Source organism: Chlorocebus sabaeus, chromosome 1, assembly GCF_047675955.1.
Source record: "Chlorocebus sabaeus isolate Y175 chromosome 1, mChlSab1.0.hap1, whole genome shotgun sequence".
Lineage (NCBI taxonomy): Eukaryota > Metazoa > Chordata > Mammalia > Primates > Cercopithecidae > Chlorocebus > Chlorocebus sabaeus.
The window spans coordinates 34,293,892-34,312,594 of record NC_132904.1 but is presented as its reverse complement, the minus strand read 5'-3'; the positions used below and the strand labels follow the sequence as shown (position 1 = coordinate 34,312,594).

Sequence of the window (18,703 nt, the reverse complement as noted above, 5' to 3'; positions counted from 1 at the left end):
AAAGGTCTATAGATTACAAAATAGAGTTGTATTAATTTATATTTCTTGATTTTGATAACTGTAATGAGCTCATGTGAATGAATATCCATATTCTTAGAAAAGATACATTGAAATATTTAGGGTGAAGGGGCGTGATGTCTATGACTTAAATTCAAACGCTTCAGGAAAACATACATACACATACACACCCCCCCCGACCCCAAACACACACACATATGGAAAGAGAATAATAAAGCAAATGTAGCAAAGCATTAACAATTGGGGCAATCTGTGTGAAGGGTGTATGAGTGTTCATTGTATTATTCTTGTAACTTTCCTGAAACTTGAAGAAATATTAATTTAAAAAGAATTAATCAATGGAGGCCGCCCATCTGTGTGAGAAGTGCTGTCTACACATTTAACAGGCCTGATGCGAGGCCCTTCTGGGACTTAACCTTGGACTCCACTCCGCTTTCACCTCTCTAGGCTAGTGGCCTGCCCTGCATGTGGGAATGGCTGCACTGAGTTACGTGGACAGTGCTGTAATTATGTCGTCTTCCCTTTCATCTTCCTTGCAGGACTCCAAGTGAGAATATGTGGAGTGAGCTGATTTGGCACATATCTCTGATGAGTACTATATTATTTGCATCAAAATATTTTCATTTCCTCCCCCTGCACATAACGCCACATTGACAGCAAGGTCAGTTAAGTTACTATAAGGGATTTTTAATGAAAACAATTATAAATTTAAAATAACTGTGTTTAAAGCATTTAACAGTCACTAGGGTCAAGTGATTACAGCAGTTACAAGCCCCATGGGACATGTTCACACCAAAACAAAGTGAATAAATTACCTCAGCTGGCGCATGTAATCACTAAGTGACCACAGGGGTCAGGCAGAGTAGAACCCTGAAGACTTTCACGCAAAACCAATAATGAAAATTTATCAGTCAAAGGTGGGGGCGGGTGGCGAACGTCAAGAATTAGTGAGTCCAGTGATAGACTGGAAGCAGAACTGACTCTCCATACAGCTTGAAGGGCCAGGAAAATGGCATTCAAAAACCCAGCAGACAGATGGAATCAAGATTCCTGGAAACAATATACAGGCAGGCTGTGGGGAGGTGGGGAATTAAGATGAAAGGGATCTATGGAGTACTGGGAACTTCAAAGCCAAACCAAATGCCATGTTGGTATAAGGATGACTATCCTTATCCAGAAACCTGTTGCAGGGACTGGAAGCGCATTGGGAGGCCTCCCACCTAGGGCAATGAGGGATAGGACAGGTTGTTAACACCAAAATGATCACGTCTAACATTTACATGACATTTGACATCTTCCAATGAGGCGCCTTCAATTTCATCCTCACGACTCTGTGACAACTTCCCCTTGTTGTAGAAAAGAGGGGGCTGAAGCGCAGGGAAGCAACACATCTTGCTCATAGAAGCACAACTGCAAAGTGAGGAAAGCCAAACATTTATTGCAGGGTTGCTATTTGCTACAGATTCCACTGAGCACATCCTCTCAAGTGGCTCATATCAAAAGAAGAAACCAAAAGCTCTAAAAGTACTGTGTGCTAACGGTCTGAACATACTGTGCAGGGGAGGAAGGTATGACGACCCACTGGGAAAGCGAGGGCCACTTTCACAACAGAGATTACAATCTCTGAATTGGGCCTTAAAGAATGAACAGAAGTTCACAGAGAAATGGAACAAGATTGGCAGCAGACAGTGGGACCAACATTCATTATTCAGCAAAAATGAGTTCAGTATTTACTACACACAAGGCACTGTGCTTGTGATCTCATCAACAGCAAGGAGCAAGACAGACACGTGTCCTATTCTACGATGCATGCTTTCACTCATTCATTCACTTAATACACATTTTTTGAGCAGCTCTTGTGTCAGGCACTGTTGTAGGTAGAGGATGCAATGGTAAACAAAACAATTCCAGACCTTCGCAGAGCTAGCATTCAGTGGAGGAAAACTAACAATAAAGAAGGATATGCAGAAAGAGGTAAAATAAGAAGGCTTCACCAAACAGGTGGCATCTGAGCAGAAACTGACAGACTGAGGAGATGGTTAAGTACAAAGGTTCGAGGTGGGAACAAACTTGGACCAGAAGGTCACTGTGGTCAAGAAGAGAGAACAAGGGGCTGGGTGCAGTGGCTCACGCCTGTAATCCCAGCACTTTGGGAAGCTGAGGCGGGTGGATCATCTGAGGTCAGAAGTTCATGACCAGCCTGGCCAACGTGGTGAAACCCCGTCTCTACTAAAAATACAAAAATTAGCTCAGCGTGATGACCGGCGCCTGTAATCCCAGCTACTCAGTGGGAGGCTAAGGCAGGAAAATCGCTTGAGTCAGGGAGGCGGAGGTTGCAGTGAGCTGAGATCGTGCCATTGCACTCCAGCCTGGGCGACAAGAGTGAGACTCTGTCTCAAAAAAGGGAAAAAAAAGAGAGAGAGGGAACAAGGGAGAAAATAGTAACACACAAGTCCAAAGAGTGAGGGAGAGGCCAGAAAGAAGTGTGGTGGGAAATTAAGGTGGACAGATAGGTTGGATCAGTTCATGAAGAGCTCTGAATGCCACAGTAGACTCTATTCCATCTGTTCACCATTCCTAAAATGCATTCCACAAAATATCAGTGCAATGGGAGGGCCCATAAGAAAGAGATACCAAGTCTTCATCAGTAAAAATGATGATAACAGCATCAACAAGCCTCAGAGTGTTGTGAGGATTAAATGAGTTAATGCAGGTACAGGGTCAGGCAATAGTGGGTGATCAATGAGTGTTAGTTATTAGTATTGGGGGATTCCAGGAGAGATGAATGGCAGGTTGGGGCTTGGCAGTCTTTTTAGGCACCATAGAGGTCAGAAAGACACTCAGGAAGTAAAACGAATGAATTGTAGTCATAGTTCCAGAAGGTTTAGGTACCTGGATTAATGGTACTGTAAGTCAAAAGGGGAATTTAAAAGAACAAGCAATATTTGGAGGAGATATATTTCACTTTGAGGTATTATTGGTTTTGAGGTGTCTGTGTACCTTCTACCATCTATGTCAAAATATCTGATCTCCTGTTAGATGCAAGTATTTGGAAAGAGAGGGAGAGATTAAGATAAAACCAGCACTCCATTCTAACAATAAAATCTCAGATAATTAGAATAATCTCCTAGGTTTTGATAGGCAGACTTAGCCTATGATGAGAAATGGCATCATATCTGAAGGAAAGACAAAGCCCCCAGTCCTAGGCCTCCCACTGGCAAATCTGTGCAAAATTGGGTGAGATCTTTTAACTCACCGAATTCTAGTTGCCTCATTTACAAAATGGGAAAATAAAAAATGACAATCAGAGGCTGGATGCTAAATGCAGTGACTTCGCTTCCGCATTCTCAGTGTCTCCCACAAAGCAATACCTGGTCCTCACGAGACACTTAGAATATACATAAGTAATCTTCTGAGGATGAAGTCTCTTCATGTGCTGGGACAAAAGGGTCCTGCTCTAGGATTTAGGGGGCTTCAGTGTTTCCTCTTGGACCAGATAGTTTGGAAAAGTTGAGGACTTTTTTGTTTTCAAAGAGCCGCTTTTTTATTTTGTTTAACAGTGATACAATTTTCATACAGTAAAATTCCTAAAACGTTACCCTTCTCAGGAAAATGTTTTCCTGGCTTTTCCGCTAAGGTGATGAAGTAATAATTATGCATGCCTTGCCTTTTTTTTTTTTTTTCTTTAGGAGATGGAGAGATTTCAGGAAAGGAGAAAGTAGGAAGCTTAAGAATTAAAGGCTGGAACACAGAGTCAAGTCAGTGACTTCAGCTTTCATGGTGGCTCCAATGTGACCCAGCCTACCCTTCCACCTTTCTGGATCTCCACCCATCCATCAGTAAGACAGAGATAACACTATCTGCCCATATCAACTCCCCTGAAACAATATAAGCATTAATGATCTAATATACTCAAAAGGTACTCTGAGTCCTTTGGAGGAAAGATGTCATATAAATTAAAGGCATAATAATTAATGTAATTTAAGTAAATGGCTGCCCATAACACAGAGGATTGGGTTCACATGGATCACAAAAGACGTAGTCATCTTGTTCCCAGGTCACTAATGATCCTTTCTAATGAAACAAAATCCAATCTTACTTATTTGAGCATATTCAACCATGCTGTGTTTTGGTTCATTATTTTCCCCAAGTACTTTACTTAATTCTGTTATCAAAATTGAACTACACTTTAAAGTTAATTTCATCCTTATTGGAAAGATGCACTTTTATATAAATTAGACCAAGAAGTAATTCATATAGGAAAAAAAAATATTCAATGTAAAGAAAGACATACAGATAGTAAGCATGAATCAACTGTTTCTTGTAGTAAGCAAATATTCTTATCCTGTACTACCACAGACAAAACAAGCTGTGTTACAGCTACCTGACAGAACATACAGGCAACTCATAGACACCTACTGAAATCCTAGAATTACACACCATGACAAGCACAACAATGATGGTGAAGAAGAGGAAAGAAAAAAAAATAGAAAAACAGACCCTAAGTGGATTTCTTTTTTTTTTTTTTTTTTTTTTTTTTTTTTGAGACAGAGTCTGGCTCTGTCGCCCAGGCTGGAGTGCAGTGGCCGGATCTCAGCTCACTGCAAGCTCCGCCTTCCGGGTTCTCACCATTCTCCTGCCTCAGCCTCCCGAGTAGCTGGGACTACAGGCGCCCGCCACCTCGCCCGGCTAGGTTTTTGTATTTTTTAGTAGAGACGGGGTTTCACTGTGTTAGCCAGGATGGTCTCGATCTCCTGACCTCGTGATCCGCCCGTCTCGGCCTCCCAAAGTGCTGGGATTACAGGCTTGAGCCACCGCGCCCGGCCGGATTTCTTGAACTAGAAAGAGAAGCTTTCAATAAATCATAACTCTAGGATGGTTGCTAGGAAAACCAAATTATGAATCAAAAACTTAAAAGTACAGCATATTAGGTACTGTTTTTGTGAACAAGCTAAAGATTAAGAAACTACTTGAGTATTAAACTCTCAACAGTAAGAATCAGATATCCTGACTCTAGGGAACCCTCTGGCATATTCTCCTTTGTAAATCATGAGAAGAGTTATCTTATCTGCCCCTCCCAAAGCCTCCTACCCGCAGGAGGTTCCAGTGAGCTGAGGTCGTGCCACTGCACTCCAGCCTGGGCTACAGAGCAAGACTAAATCTCAAAAAAAAAAAAAAAAAAAAAAAGGCCTCCTACCTTTACCTCCTTATTAGATATGACTATTAGGTAATCATAAACTTGCATGACCATAAACATTCCAGTGAGGCTACTCTGCTCAACTCCTTTCTGATGTGATTCTTTGGGAAGTGCCGGGTACTTTACTACAGAAAAGTTGCCAGGTATCAATCTCTATTTTCTATTTAAAGTGGCATCTCCTACCTTGCCCAGTTCACCAGCTCCAGTTCCTAGTATTTTTTGTTGTTTCAAAAAATCAGAAACCTTAAATGTGTGAACCATGCCTGGAAAGTATTATGTGGAAGAGGTTTTTTTAAAAAATTAAAAACTGTCCTTGGTAACCTGGCAAATAAAGCCTGGTGCTGGAGATTGTAAGACAGGAGCGGGTGGGCAGGGGTGGTTTCTGGAAGGAGGGGTGGCAATGCTGGAGGGGAGAGAGAGTGGGTCAGAATAAAGAGGGGAACAGAGGGGAGAGGACACGAAATGGGGGAGAAAGGGAAAGGAGAGGCCCTGTCCCCGTGCTTGTGTGGTTCAGATGTTAATCAGAGTCTAAGGAGAGGTCAGGGGTACTTGGAAGGGGACAGCATCAGGTTTCTGGTGGCCAAGTAGGGCCACTGTGTCACCGTTTTCTCTGTTGTACAGGCAGAGTGGGCCACAGGCCAGCAGGTCACTATGACGCAAGAGACTTCAAGGCCACTTTCTCCGAGTTCTCCCCTCCCCATGTCTCTCCGATTTCTGCCCTCCCCAGGAGTAACAGAACCTCAACAACAGAGCATGAAAGAGCTATCACTGCACAGCATGCTCGGAAAATGTCATAGCAGCAAATAACATTTCCTGACCATTCACTATTTGTATACATTGGGTGTCCTTTATCTTATTTAACTTCACAACAATCCTTAGAGGTTGGATACACTAAGCATTAATAAGTCTCCTTTTGCAAATGAATACATTGAAGATCACATTAATAATGTGAATTAATAATGGCAAAATCAGGATATAAACACAGGCAGGCTCAATCCAATACTCATGCTTTTCACCTGATACCACACTGCCTTTTTATACACAATACACACACACACGCATGCACATCTACCACATCACAGGACACACACCAGCCATTAACAGTAGTTACATGTGAACTGTATAGAATATACTGGCAATTTTAATTTTTTTCTGTATCATTATTTACATTTTTTTTTGAGACGGAGTCTCGCTCTATTGCCCAGGCTGGAGTGCAGTGGCACGATCTTGGCTCACTGCAACCTCTGCCTCCCGGGTTCAAGTGATTCTCCTACCTCATAGGCACACACCACCACACCTGGCTAATTTTTGTATTTTTTTAGTAAAGACAGGGTTTTGCCATGTTGCCCAGGCTGGTCTCGAACTCCTGACCTCAAGTGATCCACCCTCTTTGGCTCCCAAAGTGCTGGGATTACAGGCGTGAGCCACCGTGCCTGCCCTCATTATTTACATGTTTTTACAATGAACATGTGAGCTTTCATAATTAGAAAAACACTTATAGTCTTTCATTTATTTATTTATTCATTTATTTATAATTGAGACAGGGTCTCACTATGCTGCCCAGGTTGGTCTCCAACTCCTGAGCTCAAGTGATTCTTAGGCTTCAACCTCAAAGTAGCTCAAACTACAGGTGTGTGCCACAGCATCCAGCTATCATCATCTTTTACAATCCTTTAAAGGGTGACGATTTGCTGCCACTGAGGCTACTCAAAAATATGTGACATGGACTCTCAAATACTACTGAGAGTATCATGGAGAAATTGCAATCTTTATAAAGAGAAATTTGACAATACATAATTTTTTAAAAATACACATCATCTGAAGAAACAATTCTACTTCTAGGAATATATCCTGTGAGTATAATTAAGGATGTTTGCAAAGAGAGAGCAAGAAGGATGTTCATCACTCCAGTGCAAGTAGAATAATAAAAGAATGGAAATACCTTATGTATCTAGCAATAGAGATCTAGCTAAATAAATTAGAGTGCATCAGTACAACAGAATGCTATGCTGACACAGAGCATGATGTGTTCTTCATTTTTTTAAGTTACAAGGTTACACGCATAGTTTCATCAATTTTAAAAGTCCTTAACAAAGGCCCTTAATGGGTGAAGATTTCCTCCTATTGAGGCTATTAAACACAGAAACAGAAAGTAGAAAAATTTTTGAAATGTTATACACCAAATAGCAAGTAATTACTTTGGAAATAGGATTATGGAGGAATGTATATTTTATACTCTACACACATCAAATATGTGGATTTGTATAATGTTATGTGTATCTTACAATGAAAGTATTCTTGGGAAAAAGTATTTTAGTCACATTCAGTGATGTGAAAAGTGGTTCATGATATATTGTTAAGATGAAAAACAGACTACAAAACAATACTACTGTAAGACTTACATTTTGGTAAAAGATATTTGTGTGTATGTGTGTGTATGTGTGTATATCTATAGAAGACTTTCCATATGAATACACACTAATGTTAACAGTAGTTACGTCTGTTCATAGGTAATTTTGTTTTCTTCTTTTCACTTATCCCTAAGTTAAAAGGAATGCACATGTATAACATGTATTACAAGAATAAAATAAATAGCTTAGGAGGTGAAGGTTTCTCCTAAAGACCAGCTCCAAAACTTTGGGCCAATAGCAGGATCACTAGAAAGGGAATATAGTCTTCTGAGAGGGGCAAAAATTGATTTGTGTATCTGCAATCTGGGATGTTGGTTACAGTCACACTCTGTTACAGCCATGTCTAACAAAATGCTATTACAAATATGAATGACCCTCTTCCTGAGATTTTCCTTGAAGCATTTTTGTTCTCCCTTTTATGGCTGGAGAAACTGAAGCTCAGAACTATTAAATGACAATCCAGACCAAAGAAAGGTCATAATTAAAAGTTCATGGCAATGATGCTGTGTTAAAAGGAATTTTTGACTGACCGGATTGTTATATATAAACTTTTGACTGAAAGAATAGACCACCCAAAAACCCTGTCTTTCTCATTATAAAGTGGAAAACTAAACAGCAACAATATGCCCTTCTTATTTCTGCACAATATATAGGAATCACCAACAACAGTCAATGGGATACTATAAGTTCTTTGAGAATAAAAGAAAAAGGAAGGGGAGGGAAGGATTAGGCACTATACATACAGTGTGACATAATTTTAAAGTTTGGCCAAAGGTGCAGGCAGGAAAAAACATCTTGTACCTTTATGTTCAGCCACTCACTCAATGATTCAACAAACATCTGTGTACACCAACAATGTTCCAGGCCCTATATTCAGAACCAGGTGTACCAAGAGCACTCATTATGCACACTGCTGTCTGGTAGGGCAGAGAAACAAGTAAACAATGGCATAGCCATGGGAAGGGATGCACAGATGGGTGACTGACGTGTTAAGGAAAGTAGCTTACTATGAAAGATAACCTGTAATAAAAGATGAATTCTCCTAGAGACGGTCGTTCCAGGAAGTGAGAACAGCGTTTGCAAAGGGAAAGAGGTGTGAAGGGACATGCTGCATTTGAAGAATGGGAAGAAACTGAGTATGGGCATAAGGGAAAATCAGAAATAAGAAGGTGGACGTGAAATCAGACGATGAGATCGTCTAATGACCATTTGTGTAGCATCCATGAGCATACCTGCAATATTCAAATATTCAAGAAGGCTACCCAAAGTATTCTGAAGATGAAAGCACAACAGGGACAAAATCGAGTGAACAGTAAGTAATCTCAAAGAAGCACAGGTGGGAGGAACACAGGGCCAACATGCAGGAAGGTCACACATGGTAAGAGGCCTTGCAAAATGTACCTTTAGGGAATGTGGTATTAGAAGCCACTGATGTTCAAGGCAATAAAAATAATCACATTTTAACTGACAGGTACTTTATCTAGTTCACAAGTTTATGTTTAAGCCAAGTCTGGGATTCGTATGCATTTTTGCCAAGATAAGCAGGAAAATGTTATTAACTGTTGGGTGGCAGGGTCCCAGTTCAACTCACCAAAGCCTATTCACGGCTTACCTAGAACACATCTGAGCTAAAATGTTAACGAGACAATAGGAGCTGACTATCACTTTAAAAAGTATTTCTTTAAGAAAGATTCACCTGTACCTCTTTCCATACACTCTGGCAATAAATCTTTGGCAATAAGAAGCCACCTGTCCTTCTGACCCTGGACTGGATCCCCTGAAGACAGCACTATGGGCAGCAGCCAGTTGGAGAGAGGCACAGGCTGTCTGAGCGAATGGAGAACTGGAATGTCTGATTAGCCAGACTGGGGAGAGATGGAAAACAGGGGCTCTGTCACTCCCTCCAGCTGTCAGATATAGGGATTCTAAGCTTCATTCCCCAATCCATGGCAGAGATTTGGGAGGAAAGGGGTCAATGGGGTTGTTAGCTGCAGTTTTTAGACTATCCTAATCATTTCAAGTGTTCATAAGTGGGAAATACTTGCCTAAAAAGATGATATTTCCAGGCTACCATCAGTAGCTACTCATTTCCAGGAGTGGTCAATGAAATGTTAATGTCACAACATAATTTAGACTATTCTTTGGAGCTTACATGACTGGCTGCATCTGTAGAATTCTTTACAGGTATTTGCTTTGTTGTAATTCACTGCCACTGGAATTGTCTACACCAAATGGTGAGAATACTTCCCCACCTCACAATGCTCTTCCATCGGCCAGCTTACACAGAGAGGCTGTGCCACAAAACAGCTTTCGCAGGAAGTAAACCACCTTAGACCCTGTACGGATGTACGTGTAAATACTTGTGTTAAAAGGAGGCAGTTGTTTGAAGAACCATGGTTTGACCCAGGATATGGTTCCTCCAACAGATTTCAAGCCCCACTCTGGGAAGAGAGATGATAAGGAAATACACTTGGGACTTGGAGTTTGATGGACTAAGTTCAAATCCTGAAGTCACCACTGAACTGTTAAGTTCACCAAGGCTCAGTTTCCTCATGAGTTAAAAGGAAGCTAATAATACCTACCTTCACAAGTTATTGTGGGGGTTGTGTGAAATTACACATGTAATGCAGGGGGGTACAGCATCTGGACCTTACCTCCCACAGACAGTACATGTTAATACATGTTAGCTCACCCACCCCACCCTACCCCATCCAAATTCTATCCCAACTTGGCTATCAATTATCTGAGAAACCATGGACAATTCATTCAATCTCTCCACTCTCAGTTTCCACTTCTATCAGATTAGGAAGTGGGACTCCATGGCCTACAAGGTCTCTTCCTGTCCTAACATTCTGTCTGGTTAGTGTCACTGTTATAAGGGAGGCTCGTTTTTATACATTTTGGTGTTCCCTCTTTACACTCTGGATCTCTCTTTAAATGCCCAGGGCCAGCTCCTTTTAACTTCTGCTTTTGGGATTCTATGACACTAGCTCTGTTGGTTTCCTCTACTCCACTAGTTGAAAGTTGTATATAGGCCAGGGGTTGTTCTAAGAACAGCATGAGCTTTTTCACAGAGCACATCCTCACAAGCACCGTAAGGTGTATTATCATTATGATGCCCATTTTAGAAATGAGCAAATCAAGGCTGAGAGTTTATGCAACTTATCAAAGGCAGTGAATTCAAAACTGGCTGGGTCTTCCCAGTAGCTCATAATCATTACATGTTATACTCCCGTTCCATCCTGTAATGATATCTGGTTTGAGTTCAATGTTCTTATGACCTAAGATGAAGCTGTGCTCGATTGTCTGATAAATTACCCATATTAATAACTTTACCTGTTACACCTGCTAGGTGACATACATACAGATTAACCAGGGACCATAATCTCTGAACCAACAGAGAACTCATGATGGGAATCCCAGGCCTTGCAGCTGCTAGGTCAAGGGTGAGATTTAAGATGGGCAGAGCTTAAACATATCTTTCAAATATGTGCAATATTAGCACATAGTCAAACAGCTACTCAGCTTCCACAGGAAGCTGCCAGAAGCTACAGCACTTCCTAGTGCAAGCTTCAAATCTGCATGCTTCTAGATGCCACAAGCCCTGTCATAATACCACAGAATGACAAAGGAAAAGGGCTCACACTTGGGATCAGACAGCCCCACGTCTACTAGCTGAGTGAACTTGGGTGGATACTCAGCCACTATGAGCTTCTTACATACTAAATGACCTTGGGTAAAATGGGGATAACATTAGCAACTTCAGAAGGATGTTACAGGTATAGAGGGAGTGCCTGGCCTGTAGTAGAAACAAATTAGCTCAGACACAGAATAAAGGAGCTTGGGGGACAGTCAGGTTGTTTTCAATAATCAGGGTAGTCTATACTAGAGTCGAAAGGTAGAAATCAGAGACTCACTGGACTCTAAATGCCTACCAAATCTGTGAGACCCATGCCCCACTGATAGTTGGATGCCCTATTATGGCAAAAGCCCTAAAGCTCTAGATTGATCTGACCTCTGACTCCACTCTGCCAGGCCACCTGGCAGCTGCTGCTAGAAGCACCCTTTCAGAAAGGGTCCTGATTGAGCCAAGTGGTAGAGTGTTATCACACACCATCTCTTACCCTCTGAGCACCATGAGGTTGCCTGGGTAACAGTGAGCTATTCTTGGCCTTCTCTATGGGATCCCAACTCCTCTAACTATATCCCAGGGCTCCCTTCCGTCGTCTCACATTCTGTACCCCATGCTGAAACCTCTTCCTCCTGCCTCACCAGATCATAGGGGAAATGAGAAGAGAAGGAACTGACCATGCAGCTGTGCCTTGGCATTTCATTTCCTTATCATTGTATTTCCTTAGTTACGGCACATTTCCATTTATGGAGTACTTTCCCTTATAAAATCTCCCAGTGTTTACTTCTAATCTACTAAATAATTCCTCTGGCCTCTTCTTGTTTTTACCCTTTAAATATATGTTGATGGTTCATTCGGCACATTCCCCATTCAGTTATTAATGGCCCACAAAAACTTACTAGCAGCAATCATTTACTGATTAATCTACACAACAATCCAGAAAGACAGGTAGTATTAATCCTTCGTCCTGCAGAGGGAAACCAAGGGGAAAAGGGAGGTTAACTCAGTTGCCCAAGGTCAGTGGCTAAACAAGATTATAACCAGCCCTAACCTGTCCTCCATTTCTATAAACACTTCTCACAGTGCTGTTGTCTTCCTTTAAAAATCAACATTGTCAACGCAGCTTGAGCATTTCTGTGTTGAAATTCCATTGACACAGACTAGTTTAAAATTGTCAAAATTTACCCAACAAGAATTTTTAACTGCTAATAGTTCATGGATAAAAGTTGCTAAAATAAAGAGATTATTGTAGAGGAAAAAAAAAACAGAAGCGAAGATCTGGATTTAGAACCAACTCTGCCACTATGAAACTGAAAAAATCTCTACATCTCTGTGTCATCTGTAAAAACGAGATTATGCTAAACAACATTTAAAATATCTTACCATTTTAAATAACATGATTAAGTACCTACTAAAACAGCACAAAATATAAATGCTCCAACCTCCAATGCTGCCAAGACCATGGTAAAACTGGTATCTATACATTTGTTCACTGCTAGTGAAACACACAGCTGCAGTGCCCCTGGAAAGCAAGAGGCTGACATGCAGCAAACCATAAAGAATTTCATATCCTTTGACTTAGCAACTTAAGTATAGTATTTTTCCCTCAGAAATAAATCAACAGGAACAAAACAACATACACAAACAAAAATGCACATTTCAGTGCTAGCTACCGGAGGAAAAATTGATATCAGTTTAAATGCTCATTTTTAGAGAGATGTCTTATTAAAGAAAGGCATAGCCAACCATATAAATGCCATGCTGCTATTAAAAAGAATAAATATGAAAACTATGCAAAAACATTTTAAGTCTTACCAATAACTACTATTAAATGAAAACAGCCAAAAGTCAAAGAGTAGACATGTACTCAGATGTCAACCATATAAAACGTGAATAGATGAGCAAAGTCACATGAAAAATCAAAATAATTATGTTATTAGTTAAGTTTATTGCTTATAATTCTAAAATATCATCTTTCCGTTAACACATACATCTTATCATTTAATCAAAAATTTAAAAAATTTTCAAACCCTGCTTTAGTTTGATGGAAAACAAAATTGTAAAGTTTTTGCCTAAATCTCCCAAGTTATTTTTGTTGGCTGACATATTATCGATGATGCTATGCTCCCAGAGTGATGTCTACTCTTTACTACCTAATTCTTTTGTCTTTAGAGATTCTAAAATCTCAGAACATTTGCACTTCTTTCCCTCCGCTAAGAGGAACCAGGATCCAACATTTTGCAGTAATTCTGACCTGTGGGTGCCTGCATAATACCCAGAATATTGCTATTATCCTTTTTACAGGACACAGGGCAATTTCATATCTTAAGTTTTTACTTTACAATAATACATCTCATGTTTTCAGGGGTCTTTTCACTTAGGAAACCTGCTCCCAAGCAGCACTGTGCTACAGGAACTTCGTTTCATATAAGGACTTTTATATCCCCCTTCATTTCTTAGAAATGTTATCTTACTAGTAGGTCATTTGTATATCTTTGCTTATAATATCAGGGAAAGATTGCAGAGCCAATGAATTAAAAATATGATTCTAGGTCTCCTGTGTGCCAATGAATGCCCTCATTAAAGCAGAATGAGTGAGATGAGATCGGTTTCAAAGCTTTCCATCCCTTTGCCCCAGAGCCGCCAAGGCCAGGCACTGAAAGGATGCACAGTAAAATTAAATATCTAAAAATTCATCTTTAATTAACAGAATTGGATTAAAGCTAGACATCACCGCATATCACACGAGAAATGGCTGAGCTGGCTTCCAAGTGCTCTAATTCAATTAGGACGCAGTGAGTGACACTCGGACGGGAAAGGTTAATTGGGGCCGCCAGAACGCAATCATTCCTTACCTAACCAGTCATTAAACTTCTTAACCTCTGAGGGCAGTCCCAGCTCGGTGAAATCGCCTGTGTGGAGAAGGATGTCCCCATAAGGCATCTGGATACCATCTGTTCTGGAGTGTGTGTCTGAGATGCAGACAAACCGCGTGTGGCCCGCTGGTTTTGGAGTGTCATATGGGATGGGGTCGACCCTAAAGTAGACATAACAGATCCCATAACAGTTAAACATATTAGAACCCTTGAAATTGTCATCGCACATACATATTTATTATTATTCGTGAATGCACCCAGACAAACTGATACAAAGGCAGAAGGGCCCATTGTAATTAAGGACACTTCTGGGTGTAAAGGCGACAGCATCACCCATCTACAAACCCACTGGGCAAATTCAAAAAGACTTACTTACCTGGTAGGAAAATTAAAAGGAAAGAATATCTTACGTATAGATTTAAAATAACCCAGGAAACCGATAGAGTGATTAATGGTGAAGTTTAGGGATATTGAACCTCAACTGGGAAAGCAAAATTATGCTATTTCTCTCTCATCATGCTCCAATTGATCCCACTTCTCATTAGGAAACGGATAACTAATTTATTCCTTCTTAAACATGCATAACTTAAGCAATGAACTAATTTACAGAGAGCAGTCTGCACATGCGCTGCCAACTGAGATGTGGAGAGATAGCACTCTATATTTAATTTCCTTTCCACAACCATTCAACACCTGTATCTTCTCGTTTTTGCTATGCACAAATCAAACTGTAGGGAGGGAAGGTGATGCCAAAATAACAGGGCTTTAAAAAATTTAAAAAAACAAACAAACAAAAAAGAAACAGACACTGGATGTTAAAAGAACTTTGTCAAACTCGTTTTTACTGCGATGAATTATCTGCAGTCCCAGTTACACCTGAGGTTACTAGGAATGCTCAGCTGTCTTGGGCAAAGATTCTACTCAGTACAAATACTAAGCCTTTTAATGAGATGTATATATCTACATATGCATTAATATATGTATAGTTTTAGAGACCTAAGCACTGTGAAATTACACCAGGGCATAAGAATCAGAAGGCAAAATGATCAACCCAAAGCAAAGAAAATGAAACAGAACATTCTCATTTAATTGAGTGTAACAAAGTGTACTAAATAAACTTGGTAAAGGAATGCAAATCTGACTCTTCAAGCATACAGTTTTAATTATTTAAGGGGTTTGTCGCAGAGTTAAGGATGCTTTAACCATATTAACTCTACACTGACAGCTTCCTTTAATTTCTCTGTAGGAATGTACACTTGCTTTTGGATTATGGGTGAAAAGAAGCAGTTATAAATGCAAAGGGAAGGTCACAAGAGAAGCAAATATGCAGTGCAGAGATTAGAGTGTGAAACATTAAATAAGGAACAATATTTCATATGCCAGCCCCAACCCTTGATAGTTAACATGCAGCAGAGAACACACTGAAAGCTCCACACAAGACTCCCTAAACATATTGCCTCTACAGGCTTTGCTTAATTTGTTTTCTCTTTTCCTTTATTTATTTATTTTTTTAAAGAAACAATCTGTTTTAACAATGACAATTTCAGTGAGGGAAATAGAAGAGACCAGCGTGCAACCTAGATAGTCTCACATTTCTTCAATGACTAAACTTTTTATTTCCTCTTATCTTTGTCGGAGAAGAAAGAAAGTAAGAGGAGCAAGAAGAAGGAAGGGCAGAGAGGAGGAGAGGAGGCAGGAAGGAACTGTGAACTGATTATCACAGTGGGGCTAATTGGAAGTCCAAAAAGAAAGTTTAACTTCTGCAAAAAATTAATGGATTTTTCCTGTTAGAAAGGTTAGAAATTAATATGCTATTACCACATAGAAAATTCACAAATCCACTGTGATCTCATTAGAAACCTGGAAACCCTTCTCATTATAGCCGATGTTGCTTTTTTAGATGTAAAAATGTCTGATGTCTTCCTTTCCATCACTGAGACTTAGTTACACTCAGTCTTGGTGCTTACAATTTTGGCAACATTTCCTGTCTTCCAAAAGTAGTTTTCCCAGAGAACAAATGACTGTTCCCTGCTGGGGCTGACTGTGTCACTCTCTAAAAGTGGTAAGTAATATTCTTATCCCAATAGTTAAATGCTCACTAGAATGGGACTGTTTGCATTTATACTTAATGCACCAACATTTGAATGAAAATTTAATAAATCAGTCACTGTATCTCTAAATATAGGAATAAATGTAATATCTACCTACTCTAGTGTTTGTTTTCTAGCTTTCATCATAATACTAACACATAGACACAGACCCATTTCTTCTTTTCTGTAACTCAGCTAAGCTACAGACCCAGCCACTGCATCAAAATCCTTTGGGAGACCATCTCAGCTTATCAGAGAGACATCATTGTCATTATTTTGAAGTAGACTGAAAGTAGCACAGATGTAAACCTCCTGTTGTAAATAGGTCCCTGCTCTATGAATCTACCCACTTTAGAGTAGCCAATCATCATATGGTACATAATTGGTTCCCCATCTTGCCTCCATACAGGGCAATAAATTTTCTGACATTATGGGGAACACTAGGCAATTTCTGAATCGCTTCAACTTCTTTCTCCACCTCCCACCTCCTTCAGAGAAACATTTAAACATCAAAGGCCAAGGAACAGTAGAGTAGAGGGGACAGTAAAAAGGGGAAAAGTGTTTCTTCTCAGCTTTGAGCTGAAATAGTGTTTTTTCTCAGTTTTGAGTCCAAAGTAGACAGCAAGGTAAGCAAAGAAGACTCGCACATCTACACCACCACCATGATGCCATCAAAGAGAAACAATTTGTAGACATTAGGGAGAATGCACAGAAGATTGATTCAAGGCAGGGATGGGGGAAGTGAGACGTATAAAGACGCAGACTTTATGTAGCTATCCTGACCCAGAGGCATTGAGAACCTTTGTTATCCATAGGACTAAGTACAAAGCAAGAGATGGTTTCAGAAGACAAGGCAGTGCAACACGCCAACGCCACTCTGCTAGGTAGTACGACAAATATCACCTGGAGCTCACAGGAAGAAGACATCTCCACCCACAGGCATTCAGAGTTGAAAATAAGACCTCTAGCAGAGTGGGCAAATTCCAGTGGAGATAATTAAAACTGAGACCATCCTCAGGAAGCTACTCCTCCCAAATTGGGGATTTGATAACACCTCGAAAAGTTAAGACAGCCAAACATTTTCACTATAAAAGTACATCTGAGGGAGAATCTGACTGCTATTGGAAGATCCTATCTGTTCACGTTGTGTGAAGGCCCTCACACTTTATTTTCATCCTTAGTTTACAGCTTTACCACTTAGTGTTTATGCTGCTGAGTTCTCAAATGACCTAATATTTCCCCTAAGGCATCATGTCAAATATCCTAGCAAGTGAGTATCTTACCAAGGCAATCTAAACCCCAGAGCCAGATTCAAATATTAGAGTGATATTTGCACATATGTTTGAGTACACCTGGGGGACAACAAGGTGACATGGGAAGATGAGAAAAAAAACACAGCAGCATAAATCCCAGAGCAGGACAAAATCTTATGGGGCATCTGGTTCAATGTTTTACATGACGCCTGGATCTCCTCTATCCCTTCCCTCTAGATTACATAATGTTTTGTGTTTATTTGTTTTGTTGGTTGTGTGTTTGTTTGTTAGTTTTGAGACAGGATCTTGCTGTATCACCTAGGCTGGAGTGCAGTGGTGCAATCATAGCCTACTGCAGCCTCCACCTCCCAGGCTCAAGCCATCCTCCCACTACAGTTTCCAGAGTAGCTGCGATTATGGGCATAGGCAACCACACCCAGCTTATTTTTCTTGTTATTAGTAGTAGTACAGATGAGGTCTTGTTATATTTCCTGGGCTAGTCTTGAACTCCTGGGCTCAAGTAATCTTCCCACCTCAGCCTCCCAAAGTGCGGAGATTACAGGCGCGAGCCACCCCACCTGGCCTCAATTTTCATTCTGAGGTTTCCAGAGAAGGAGAGCTCCATCCTCCCCCTGTGCAATCCAACCTAGTTTTTGATAGCTTTACTTGTTAGAAAGTTTCTGTTTCAGATTCTATACCTCTGAGAAAGCTGAGCATGGTCCAAAGACTTTGGCCTGGAACCTGAAGACTGAGTAACAATTTTAGCTTAGTCATTGGCTTTGGGCAACTTCCTTGATTTCTTTAAGCTTCACTTTTTCTCATCTGTAAAATGGGAATAATAATGCCTAATTTTCTACGTTGCTATGAGGATACAAACTATCAAGTACAGCATTTGACACACAACAAATGCTCCAAAAATAGAGTAGCAGAATAGTGTAAGGGTGAAAGATGTTTGGCTGCAGAGCCAGACTGCCTGGCTCTGAAATCCACTCCACAAATTATTAACATACAACACCAAGCAAATGGCTCAACCCTTGTGCCTTGATTCCCTCATCAGTAAAACAGATATAAATATAGTACATATCTCCTAAGACTGTTACGAGAATAAAAAACGATAATGTACTCAAAGCATTTAGAATGTGTCTGACATGAAGTAGATACCCAATAAATGTATTTTTTTTTTTTTTACTGGTAACTAATAGTATTTTTACTGCTATTAGTAGTAGC

The 18,703-nt window shown here is 40.3% G+C and overlaps 1 protein-coding gene across 4 annotated transcripts in view; it reads right to left on the bottom strand.

Annotated features, from left to right (window-relative positions):
- MPPED2 (metallophosphoesterase domain containing 2) overlaps positions 1 to 18,703 on the bottom strand; it is a 179,017-nt gene that overhangs the window by 113,671 nt on the left and 46,643 nt on the right. For all 4 annotated transcript variants that reach the window (XM_008003385.3, XM_008003348.3, XM_008003357.2 and 1 more), the window contains exon 3: positions 14,113 to 14,294. In XM_008003385.3, the coding sequence (XP_008001576.1) occupies positions 14,113 to 14,294 (182 nt within the window). The remainder of the gene's footprint in view (positions 1 to 14,112; positions 14,295 to 18,703) is intronic.